The following is a 12,086-nucleotide window of genomic DNA, read 5'->3' on the forward strand; positions in this document are numbered from 1 at the left end:
TATTTGTCACAGAAATTCATGTACGTTCAATCTGGATTTGAACTTGGCTGAAACTGTCCGCTTTTTAGCAAGGTAGCTAGATCGTATGCATCCTTGTGCTTCACACATCACCTGCGTCTATCACAGAGAGGTGACCGGTTCTCATTCCACTTCTGACACCATTTGGTACCGAACTCCTGGATTTGAACTCAGTTCAATTGGCTTGGATACATTTACCCTGCACACTGTCCACGCAATCTGGCGTGCTTGCCAGATCGTACGCATCCTAGTGCTTCACCCATTTCCAGATGCCCCAGTTCTGACGCCATTTGTCACTGAACATCTGCCCCAAAATTCCAACTCTCTACAAAATTTTGTGATGTCGTTTTTCCCCCCCCCTGTAACACTGGTACTGGCGGCACGATTTATGACCGGTTAGCACATCCGCCTCACAGTTCTGAGGACCCGGGCTCAAACCCAGCATCACCTGTGTTGAGTGTGCATGTTCTCCCCGTGCCTGTCAAAAATATGCACGGCAGGTTAATTGAAGACTCGAAATTGTCCGTAGGTATGAATGTGAGTGTGAATGGTTGTTTGTTTATTTGTGCCCTGCAATTGGCTGGCAACCAGTTCAGGGTGTACCCGGCCTGGGATAGGCTCCAGCACGCCCGCGACCATAGTGCATAGTAAGGATAAACGGTGTAGAAAATGGATGGATGCATGGACTGCTACTAGCTATCCAACAAACGAACCAACCATAAACTCACCTAGCGATCTCGTAATGATACCATAAAATTAAGTTTTGCGTAACCCGGCAAAGTGCACATAAACCCTTCTCACTATCAGGCTTCGACATGAAAAAAATCCTCCGACTAAACAGTCCACCCACTGTGCCAACATAAGCAATGCTCTGTGTTTATGAGCGTGTCAATGCCCGATGTCGGAACGTGAATCACAATCAAGAACACGTTCGGTAAAAAAAAAAAAATACAATTTTTTTAAATCTATCTCAATCCGAACCCCCTAAAAGTCAGCCATCAGTGCTCGTTGGCGCCTTTTTACGACAGAGAGCAGAAAATAGATCGCAATCTCCAGACATTTACTCACACTGCCGTAAAAAGATGGAGTATTTTAAAGTATTATTCTATCTTAAGTCATTACTTAAAGGGAGGGGTTTCTCCTTAATCAGCCAGCGACATGAATAACTACCGTCCATCCCCCGGTTTCTCCTGACCTTCAGCTCACTTCAAATGATAGATTCTGACACTCGCATGGTACTGACTGCCTGGAGCACTTTAATTAGTCAAACATTTGTTGATAAGAGGCCAAAAAGACCGCAGAAACACAAGAAATTGAAAGAGCCACATTATAGCCAAATTAGCTAAAGATCTACTGTAAATTTTTGCATCCGTCAAATACTGAAATGTAAATATAGAAAAAAAATTAGCACTGTAGCAGCTTGAAGCTTGTATGCTAGCTTTTATGGATGCTGCGTTTTAAAAAATTACTTTGCCGTCCTCAGGTAGGATCGTGCTCTTGTTGCGTTGAACCCATTGATATTGTTTTTTGTTTTGTCCGCATTTGAGATGCCCTGTTTTGTTGGTAGTCCTCGAATGCACCTTGTGCCCCTTCGGAAGTGAAATTGAAAGTATGTTTCTGCTTCTCTCCCGATGGAGCTACAAATAGCCTGTGTAGTCTACTCAGCCACTACAACTTTATTGTCGGACCTAACATTTATTTTTGTCTGTCAATGCCAAAAGGTGAGTTTAATGACTTCATATCTTTTGTGTAAAGCACGATTGTGCATATTTGTATGCCCCAGTTTGTGCTAATGTGTTATGTAGACTAGTATGCTAGCTAATGTTATTGATGAGCCTCATGTGAAGGCGGTTTGTTTTTGTTGATTACTTGAACTACTGAATAAAGTAATTTATTGATCATGGGTTTATGATTGCGTACAAGCCCGATGTATGGTGTTGGTGCTTTATGGTCCTCTCCATTGAAGTGCTTTGCCATCTCATCGCAATTACAAACGCCTCAATGTTAGGAAAGTATTTCTTTGCACTCATAAAATATATGTATGCCCGATGCCCCACTTAATTTTTTTTCAGAATTCATTTTCATGACAAAATTTCAAGGAAGTGTCAATTACTCTCAGATTTTTGCTATTCGCGGTCAGGCTCGGAATAGTGGGGGTCCTCTTTATTATGCGAATAGTGGGGGTCCTCTTTATTATCAGCATTTGCTTTTGGAGTCTTTTTACGATAATAGTTCTTTTGAGATTTAATTGTTTGTAGGGTGAGAAAGCGCAAAGCAGTAATGCCAAAGGTGGGCTCACTATTTAGCATTTTATTTTTGTACTATAATAGTAGATTTATTTGCACCTTACTGAACCGTTATTACGCCTTAATAACCAGTTCATAAAGCATCTATAAAGAATGTATTAGTTAGAGGCTATATGGTTACTGTATAATTGCCTTGTGAATGTTTAGACAGAACACAGGTGGACTTTTTGAGGAATAAAAACATGATTGTGAGCAAAAACACAAAGAAACACACGCGTTTCCTTAGCCACAATTATGGCGACTCCCCGCTAAAACAAACTTGTGCGCAGCATATTTCCAAAGCAATTAGGGAGGTAATTAATGTAGCTGGGCACCTGTAGCACAGGCGCAATCATGAGGGTGGGGGTGAGGCGGGGGCAGTGAAAAATGCAGCAATCAGATTAATCATGCAAAAGGAACAGACCAATTACTCACAAAGCACTCCAGCAACAGGTGATGCTTATCATTAAATTGGAAGGAGATCGTAGACAAGGATTTGCTTCATCACGCAGGACCTTGACGAAGCGACTGTATCGCGGACGGGTGTTTTTCGGGGCGTCGGGGAAGCGTGATGAACGAGCACGCGGGTGACTTTGCAAGGTAACACAACAACATCTGCTCCGACGTACTCGGGATCCGAGCCCGCCGAGTCGGAGAAAGTTAAGTTCTTCGCCCTTCTTCATCATTCAGGACGACTCCGACAAAAGTACCTCTTTTACATTGATCGCTTCTGAACGATCTGTTCGTCTTTGGAGGAAAAAGGTCAGGACGACTAAGGCGCAATGGGAAGAAAAGTCGAACACAGGAGGGTCGAAGCCAGTGGATCGTTTCGCCGATCATCACACTTCTGATACCAATCGTCACCAGTGGCAGCTTTTGTGCCCCAGACTGGAAGTCAAACAGCAGAAACAACTTTACTAATCATTCATAATATGCTATTTATCCTGCCCATATAAAATTATAAATGCATATATTTCGAAATATTTTACACAGTATTGTAATGTGGTGACCACCTGCAGTGGTGGCGCGGCACCCTAGCGCCCTCTACTGGCCATCTGCCACTGTTTGTCACAGAATTTATGATAAGTAGATATCGCAACCTCCATTTGAACCCTGATTCCATGGAAAATCACAAATCATGTGTCCCATAGTACATCCTGCTTCTGACACCATTTGTCTCGGAACTTCAATCTATAGAACACTTAACCTGGATTTCAACCCTGGTCCCTCTTTATGGTTGCCAAATCGCATACAAATTCGAAGGCGTCTCCTAAATCTCTCCCAAAGGGGTTACCTGTTACCTTACCAAGTTTCATCCTACTTCTGACATAATTTGCATCACTTTTCGCCTGGGTCTATTACAAAGGGTCTTCTGTCATAAACCACTGACACCATTTGTTACAGGACTATGATGTGTAGTACCCTCAACATAGATTTTAGCCCGAGTCTTTGTTTTTTTGTTTTGTTTTGTTTTTTTGAAAAGGCCAAAATGAGGTACAGTGGACCCTCTGAACTCAAATGGTTCACCAATCAAAAGCTTTTATCTGATGTGGGTCTGGTTTGTTTAATATCCCAAGACTTTTGATAAATTGTTCCTCAGTAGAGATTACGCACTTCAGTGGGAACAAATTGAAAATGATGTATGAGCAGTTTCAAGCTGGACCAGCGCAAAGCAACGGAGGTGACTGAGATTGATTGATTTCTGGCGTATTTGTTTTCTCTACACAATAACCTCTAGTCCTCGGTTGGCAGTGCCAGTCAAGGTTGGGCGAAAGTTATTATCAGGGTTGTCACAGTTACTTCTGATCCTAAGTGTCATCCCACTTCTGACACCATGTGCCTTGGGATGCCAACAAGTAGTATTCTCAATCCATTCCAATCTTTCCACTGTCTTACCGATCTCCAGTCTGTCTCAAAGCTGTCACTTGTCCCAAGTGTCATCCCACTTCTGATACCACGTGTCACGAAACTTTGCCATGGAGTACCATCAACGCATTTCAACTATTCTACTGCCTCACTGTTTGACTCACCGAGTCTATCACAAAAGAGGTCACCTGTCCCAAGTCTTATCCCACTTCTGACACCATGTGTACATAACTCTAAAAAGTAGTCCTCTCAACCCATTCCAGTCATTCTAGAGCCTCAACTAACTTTAGGGCTGAGGCAGAGTTTTCACCTGCCCCAACTGTCATCCCCCTTCTGACACCACGTGTAACATAACTTTGCCAAACAGTGTTCTAAAGCCAGATTTAACCCAGTCTGTAAACTGAGTTCAAATCCAGGTTGAAAGAATCAAAGAATGGTCTCTTCCTTTGTGTTAGACTTTTGTTATTACAAATAACTGTGGCTTCAAGAGGACCTGAAATGTAAATGCACGCGATAGAACCAGGGGGAAGCCAAGCGAACTGTAACACTACATGACTTTTCTTGCATGCCGCACATTGTCTCTGCGCTGCTGGGTTGCCACCGCCTTTGAATATTGAAATGTTATGCCTGATGAATGGAGAGCCGTGCAGGTACCCGGCAGGACCCTGACACGTGGCTTTGTAATATCGCTGGAGTCACGCGGCGCTAAAAGACGTGCTGTGGACGAGTAATGTGAGGGTGGCTGGCCTTAATGTCGACAATGAAACAGCCACACTTAACGCTAAAGACATGCTGCGGGATTACTGCTTGAATAACCTGAAACAGCTCCAAAATTCCAGGAGAAGTTAAATTTACATGAATAATAGTAGCTACTATTTCAAAAGAAGTGTGTAGTGATTTAGTGTTTTTTCTTTATCTCATGAATAAAAAAAAAATAAAATAAAAAAAGCCCAGACTCATTCAGATCTTTCCTCCTGTTGATTTCTGACATTTGCAGCATGTTTTCTTGTCTCTCCGTAGGACGGGTGGGGGGACAACATGCTTCGTGGGGGTGTTGCCGAGAACCTCGTCTGTGCTCAATTATTCATGTTTGCGATGTGTGTGTGTGTGTGCGATGTGTGTGTGTGCGCGTGCGTGTGTGTTCTCATGAAAATCACAGTGGACCCACATAAATGTTTCACCACCAGCAGCAGCGACTTCTGTCAAAGGACATCAAAGAAAAAAACTTTTGTTTGTCCTGCAGATTTTGGGGACTCGGTGTACTGTGTGCGCACTTCTTTAGCAGCTATTTTAATATTTAAGTGCCACTAACAATGCTGGTAAACTTGGTGTGCAGTTAAAAATAACAAGTCACCCACATTGTGGTATTGTGGTTCCTCAAATAATGCCCCAAAATTTACGCACCCAGTACACTCTCCAGTTGAGGCAATAAAATCCACTACACGAGGAAATACGGTTGATATCGGCAAGCCATGTAAAAAGTCAAATGTAGAGGTCTAACAACAGAGAATAAAGAAAAAATGGAAGGCCTAACTTTAATAAACCTGAATTCTATTCCAAAAGACCCACCTTGTTTAAACTGAGCTTCAAATGCAATTTAATCTTAGCTATATCGTCACCCACATTTTGGTCACTGGTATTTATTTACTCAAATAACCACCAAATAAATGCACGCCACACCTCAAACAGAAACATTTTATGCTCTGCAGTTGAGTAAACAAAATGAAAAATTAAAAAATTAAAAAATAAACACACCGTAAACACCTACATGCTGCATAAAGTGTTGAATGTGGTGGTCTAAAATGGAGAATTTGAAAAATAAACACCTTATTCAAAACTTTGCAAACTGTCTACATAAAGACCTAATATGTTTACACTGAGCCTCTGCACTTGATTTAACAAAATACCCGATAAGAGGTAATATGGTAAAAATCTACATGCTGCGTAAAGTCGAAAATGAAGAATAAATGCCTTACTTGAAGAAACTTTGTAAATTGTCTCCATGAAGACCAAATATATTTCAATTGAGCCTCAAACCTGAGCATTTTTGTAATTTTATTTTCGCTGTGCATTAAGTCACCCTCATTGTGGTTATGCTTTTGCATAGAATACCACATTTCCTTCAATAACACCCCAATACATACATGCCGTACTTCAAATCGACAGCTGATACTCCCTGCAGTTGAGTCAATAATATCTACTGTACAAGGAAATATGATAGTCATCTACAAGTCACATAAAATGTCAAGTGTCAAGCTCTAAAAAAAAAAATAAAAAAAAATACCTTAGTTTAAAATAAACTTCTGTCAACCAAATGACCCAATATGCTTAAACTGTTGCCTCAAACACCGAGCATGACCTTCAGAGTGCTAATTAACATTCTGCTAAATGACGGCTGTAAGTGCTTGCACTCGGAGAGACGGATCGTCAAGGGCAACAGCAGCGTCATGAATTTCGAGAGGAGAGAAACAAAATTCTTTCGCACTCTTTTGAAAGAAACGGTCGGCGTTTTTGCTGCCGCGCGGGACCAACCCGACCTTCCAGCCCGAGACGGAGGGCGCTCGCTCGATGAAATTGGAGCCGGCGAATGGTTTGAATGTGAACGTGTTACAACTCAGCTAACGGGAGCAACGCCTATACACATGATACTAGAGAGAAGTTATGGGATTATAGTTGTAATATTATAACTGTAATGTTTTATGAATATCGTATGATTTTTTAATAGGGTAATATTGGGACTTTTCTCTTATTATTTTCTTCTTTCTTACGACCTATTATGATGTTTTTGTTGTAATTTTACTATTTTTCCCTTATACAAATTAAACTTGTATGGTCATAAAATAAAATGTTCTTTCTTGTATGATTGTAGGTTTTTTTTTTCTAATAATGGCATTTTATTCCAATAAAACTTGAATATTATTTTAATCTTACATTGTTTCTGCAAAAATTAGCGGACAAAAACCTTTTGGTTACAATTTTTTTAATGTAATATTACATCTTTAGTCACTGAAAATTCTGAGAGCTTTTTTTTTTTTTTTTTTCTTGTAATACTATGACTTTATTCTTGTAACCTTTTGTCTTTTTCTCGTAATATTGGTGTATTCTAATGAAATTTAAAAAAAAAACATTTCATGTAATATTTTATTCTGAAGTTCTGATGTGTTGTTCTACACTGTTAACAGGTTTTCGCAATATTTTATATTTCACAGTAAAATACTGTATTGAGAATGTTATTGTGAAATCACCATTCTACTATTATTTCACAATATAATATTGTATAGTATTACTGTAAAATTAGATTTTTTTTTTTCACGGTGGCTGAAATAAAACGATTTACATTCTGATTAAATTGTAGCGACAATGAATTGTGAAGCCACTTGGTTCCCAGTACGCATTGCACCATGCAACGGTGAACTGTCGCAACAATAAGGATGTTAATACTTATCGCTCATATCGTGTTTCTTTTACATGCATGCATGTAGAATGACGGTCCTCCTCTTTTGAGGCTCTGCACGTACTTATTGGCCTGGTCCCTGCTGGTCTTCTCCTCCGTCGTCGTGAGCGGCGGGCCCTCCAGCGGCTTGATAAAGTGCAGTGGCAGTAGACCTTGTCCATGAGGCCCAACATGGCATCTCTGTTGTGGTAGCGGATGCGCTTCAGCTGCCAGGTGGCCTCACAGGCAAAGAGAGCGCACGAGAGAGACAGAGCGAGAGCATTAATGGAGATGAGGTGAAGAGCAACATTTAGCTCACCTAATGGTACATAGTCGCCATTTTATGATGCCTTGTGGGATTGTAAAAGTTCAAACTACCTTAATGAGGCCTGAGATGTAAATATGAGAGGACGAACAACATGTTAGTTGGTGGTGTTAGAATGCCATCTAGTGTACTGAAATAAAACTGCAGCTTTGCATAGTCAATTTGAATTTTGTATTTATATTTGATCTTATTTTCATGATCATTACAATTCTCGTCGTTACAAACCAGTATTTCTTTTTTAGGAATATTACAACTTTATTCTAAAAACATTCTGCTCTATCAAAAAAAAATTACTTTTTCATGTAATCTTTCCATTTTTCATAAAATTGTTTTTATCATAATCAGAGCACACTGTCCTCATTAAAAATGGACTTTATTTTACTCTTCACGATTATATTGTCTATTTGTTCCCAACTGTAGGGAAGTCACGACGTTAATTTGTTGACGAGGCCTGAATGAATGTTTCTCACCACTTTCTTGCACTACAGCGAAACCTCATGCTGGGGGCAATTTTGCAAGGTGATGGAACTTTGGTTTTCATTTCAGCCATTTTGTGCTTACAAGTCGAGGTGCAACAATTCGATGAATCGAGGACTAATTGATTATCGGATTCATCGACAACTATTTTGCAAATGGATTAATGGCTTAAAGATGATGTTCACATATAAATTGTCCTCTAAACAGTAAATATTCTCCTATTTCTGTAGTCCACCATAAAAAGCATACCGATTATCCTTGTGTTTCAATCACAATAAGACATTTGCAAACATCTGCTGTTACTCTGAAAAAAAATGATCAACATTTTTGCCTATTTTCTGACATGTTAAGGACCAAATCAGTAGATGCACTGTCAATTTGAAACAATGTCCTCTTTTTTACTCAGGTGATGGGATTATTATTTTTTATTTTTTTTAAATGGAAAAAAAATGCAAGGCTCTATCTTGTGGACATATTTGTTATTGCTCCCTCTTGGAGGAGGCTGGAACTGATTAATTTTATTTCTATTTATTTCAATGGGAAAAGACGTTTGAGTTATGACAACTCTACTGCCTGAAATTTTGCTACTTTATTCTTGTACTCATATAGTTGTTTTCCTTGTTAAAAAAAAACACTTTTTCTGTTTTTGTGTAATCTTACCACTTGGGATTTTCATCCTTTGCGGGTGTGTCGGGAACAAATCCCCTGGGATAAACGGAGTACACAAAAAGAGAAGCGCTAAGAGTGTCTCGAGTGATTTATTTACAAAAATGATTGCCAAAAACACACACATATTGAACGGGTGGTCTACAGACTGTGTATGACCGTCCTCCTCTTGAGAAGCTGCACGTACTCATTGGCCTGGTCCAGGCTGGTCTTCTTCTCCGTGATGGGCGGCGGGCCCTCCACCAGTTTGACAAAGAAGTGGCAGTAGACTTTGTCCATGATGCCGAACATGCCTCTGCCGTGGTAGCGGATGCGCTTCAGGTACATGCCTTTGCCCGTGTGAGACTCGGCTGCCGGGGCGGCCACACGGGCAAAAGGGAGAGCGCCAGAGAGAAAGCATTAACGGAGATGAGGTGACGAGGAAGGATCCACGGTTCGGTTCGTATCTCGGTTCTGCGGTCACCGTTCTCGGTTCGGAATGATTCCGAGGAAAATCAATGATGTCTTGTATGGTTAGATTCAAAGTGAAATTAACGCAGGGACGTATGATCACAGCATTTCATTGAATTATTATTGTTGTTATTGTCTTATTATTGAAATGATTTGTATGAATCCGAAATACCCATTTGTTCATTCTGTTGATGGCTCAATGCAAATATATCATGTTCAATTAAACAAGTCCAGATTTCACAGAGTAAAGTACATTTGTGACTGAAGATTGAGACATCATCATTATTTCAGTATTCATACTTTTCATGATGTTTGTTTGGTAGTTCACTGTGAGGTTTTTCCAATGCAAATTAGGTAGTCTTATATGATGCACATAGACTGACATGTTTCATAATTCATCCAATAGTGATGTGATTGCTATGTGTATTATTATCTACTGATGATAACATGCGTGAAGGAGCTCAGCTCATGCATACATTTCATTCTCTAAACCGCTTCATCTTTATGTACTTTGTTACCGGCAGCATTGATTAAGACTTCCAGTCAAGTATAGGTGTGTGTGTGTGTGTGTGTGTGTGTGTGTGTGTATGTATGTATATATATATATATATATATATAATGTATAATTATAAAATTACATTTCTCTTCTTGTAAAACTGTGATTTATTTTGTTTTTGTTTAAAAAAAAAAAATATTTGTAATATTACAAATGTCAGTAACTAGTAACTCTGGCAAATATGTTGCCACATTTTTTTTAAATAAAATTATGTATTTTCCCTCTGTAATATTCTTGTAATTTTTGCCATATTTTTCTTGTAACAGTTGTTTTTTTTGTAGAAATATATTTGTTTCCACCTTGTTAAATTACAACAGTCTTGCAATTTTACTATTTCTCCCCAAGAAAATTACAACTTTACTGTCTTATCAATACAGTTCTACTAATGATACACTAGTTCCGTTTATATATAGCTTTCTCCATTAAACCTCTTTCTTATTATTGCCACTGTTCAGTGATTGGCTGGGAGAAATCACACGTTTCTCCTGCCTCACAGCGAGCCGTGTGGTGTGACCAAATAAGGTAACCGCTTATTGGTGTCCCAATACCTTTGTCCTTATTGTGACACTCACCTACGTACAGGTTGGACTTGTACTCCACGTTGTGATTCTTCACTGCCATCTCCTGAGCTTCCAGGAGCACCTGGGACGTAACGTTGGAACTTCAATGAAAATGTGGACATTTGAATTTGCTAAACAACACGTGGAGCTCATCACCGACTTCTCTCATGATCTTGGCCCCTTTTTTGTCGTTGAACTGCAACTGCGCCACGGCCTCGTCGATGCTCATTCCTCGGATCTGCGGAGGGAACCATCACAGGATCAGTGACAGTGGATATAAAAAGTCTACACACCCCTTTTGTGACGTAAAAAAATTTATAAATGAGACCAAGATAAATCATTTAAAAATAAATAAATAAATAAATAAATGTTCCCACGAAATGTTGTTTCTCACCATTTTAGCCAGGTACCACATCTTGTCTTTACTGTACTTGATCTGTCTCCTTGAATGATGGATCTCCTGTATGTAGGAGGGTGACGGCGTGTTTCATATTTGACATTTACAACACAATTTCACGGTGGAAAAGGACATACGGCTGGTCTGCGAGGCTCGCCGGGCAGCTGAGGCGGATAAACAATCTTGTTCCTCCTCTCCCAGTTCTTTGTTTCTAGGGTAGTGCTGGTGTGGAGGCAACACAGCTGCTGAGGACCAACGGCTACTGTCGCCAACCTGGACACACGAATAGAAAAAGGGGCTAAAATGAATATTCAAATCTGAATTAGTTTTAGTTGAATGCATTTATAGCACTAGTTAGGGAGCAAGTGAGCTGGAGGCTATCCCAGCTGCGTTTGAGTGAAAGGAAGGGCACACCCTGGACTGGTCGCCAGTAAATCATACACACAAATACAAAGTGCACCATTGAGGAGGCGCCAGTAAATCATGCACACAAATACAAAGTGCACCATTGAGGAGGAATTAAAGGAAATTTTAATCCGATCTAACCAAGCTCATAAACGATGCAAAATAAACAAACAAAAACCCCAGACTGTATTTACAAATATAACAATACTTCCATCGTATACGGTACTCTACATAAAATTGCTATAATTCCTAAATAGTAAATGCTATAAATGTGTGAAACCGCTGCATTACTTCAATTAATGTTCAAAATGTGTGATAGTGAGTAACAATGTCGATTTGTCCTTCTGATAGCATTGCGTGCAAACATCGCAACATACCTCGGATGAACAAGTCCAAATATACTCCTTATTGACGCAACACCTGTAAATAAATCGTGAATAAAAATCTGATTAAAAGCACTTTATGGACATTTGATATAGTAAATGTTTTATTTTCCATACCGCATCCTGTCATGGTTGCGGCCATTTTGAATAACGTCACCGAATCGCCTTACGGCGGTGTCGTGTTTATAGGTTTTTTTTGGTCGTAACTTTATTGAAACCCTAGTCCAACGATATTTAACGCGTATATAAAAGACATTAGGTATAA

At 39.7% G+C, this 12,086-nt stretch overlaps 2 protein-coding genes across 6 annotated transcripts in view; both read right to left on the reverse strand.

Moving 5' to 3' along the window:
- sgcd (sarcoglycan, delta (dystrophin-associated glycoprotein)) overlaps positions 1 to 9,198 on the reverse strand; it is a 171,815-nt gene extending 162,617 nt beyond the window's left edge. For 3 of the 5 annotated variants that reach the window (XM_061750989.1, XM_061750984.1, XM_061750986.1), the window contains exon 1: positions 7,688 to 9,058. The gene's annotated coding sequence lies outside the window, so the exon portion shown is untranslated. The other 2 variants (XM_061750987.1, XM_061750988.1) reach the window with 2 other exon arrangements.
- On the reverse strand, positions 9,144 to 12,085 carry mrpl22 (mitochondrial ribosomal protein L22). Its single transcript, XM_061750998.1, has 7 exons — positions 11,939 to 12,085; positions 11,816 to 11,858; positions 11,171 to 11,306; positions 11,031 to 11,096; positions 10,797 to 10,874; positions 10,649 to 10,718; positions 9,144 to 9,420 (listed from the first exon to the last, which is right to left on the reverse strand). The coding sequence occupies exons 1-7, from the start codon at positions 11,961 to 11,963 to the stop codon at positions 9,212 to 9,214; spliced, it is 627 nt and encodes a 208-aa protein (XP_061606982.1). The 5' UTR covers positions 11,964 to 12,085; the 3' UTR covers positions 9,144 to 9,211.
- Position 12,086: the final 1 nt, after the last annotated feature.

Source organism: Phyllopteryx taeniolatus, chromosome 17 (genome assembly GCF_024500385.1).
Source record: "Phyllopteryx taeniolatus isolate TA_2022b chromosome 17, UOR_Ptae_1.2, whole genome shotgun sequence".
NCBI lineage: Eukaryota > Metazoa > Chordata > Actinopteri > Syngnathiformes > Syngnathidae > Phyllopteryx > Phyllopteryx taeniolatus.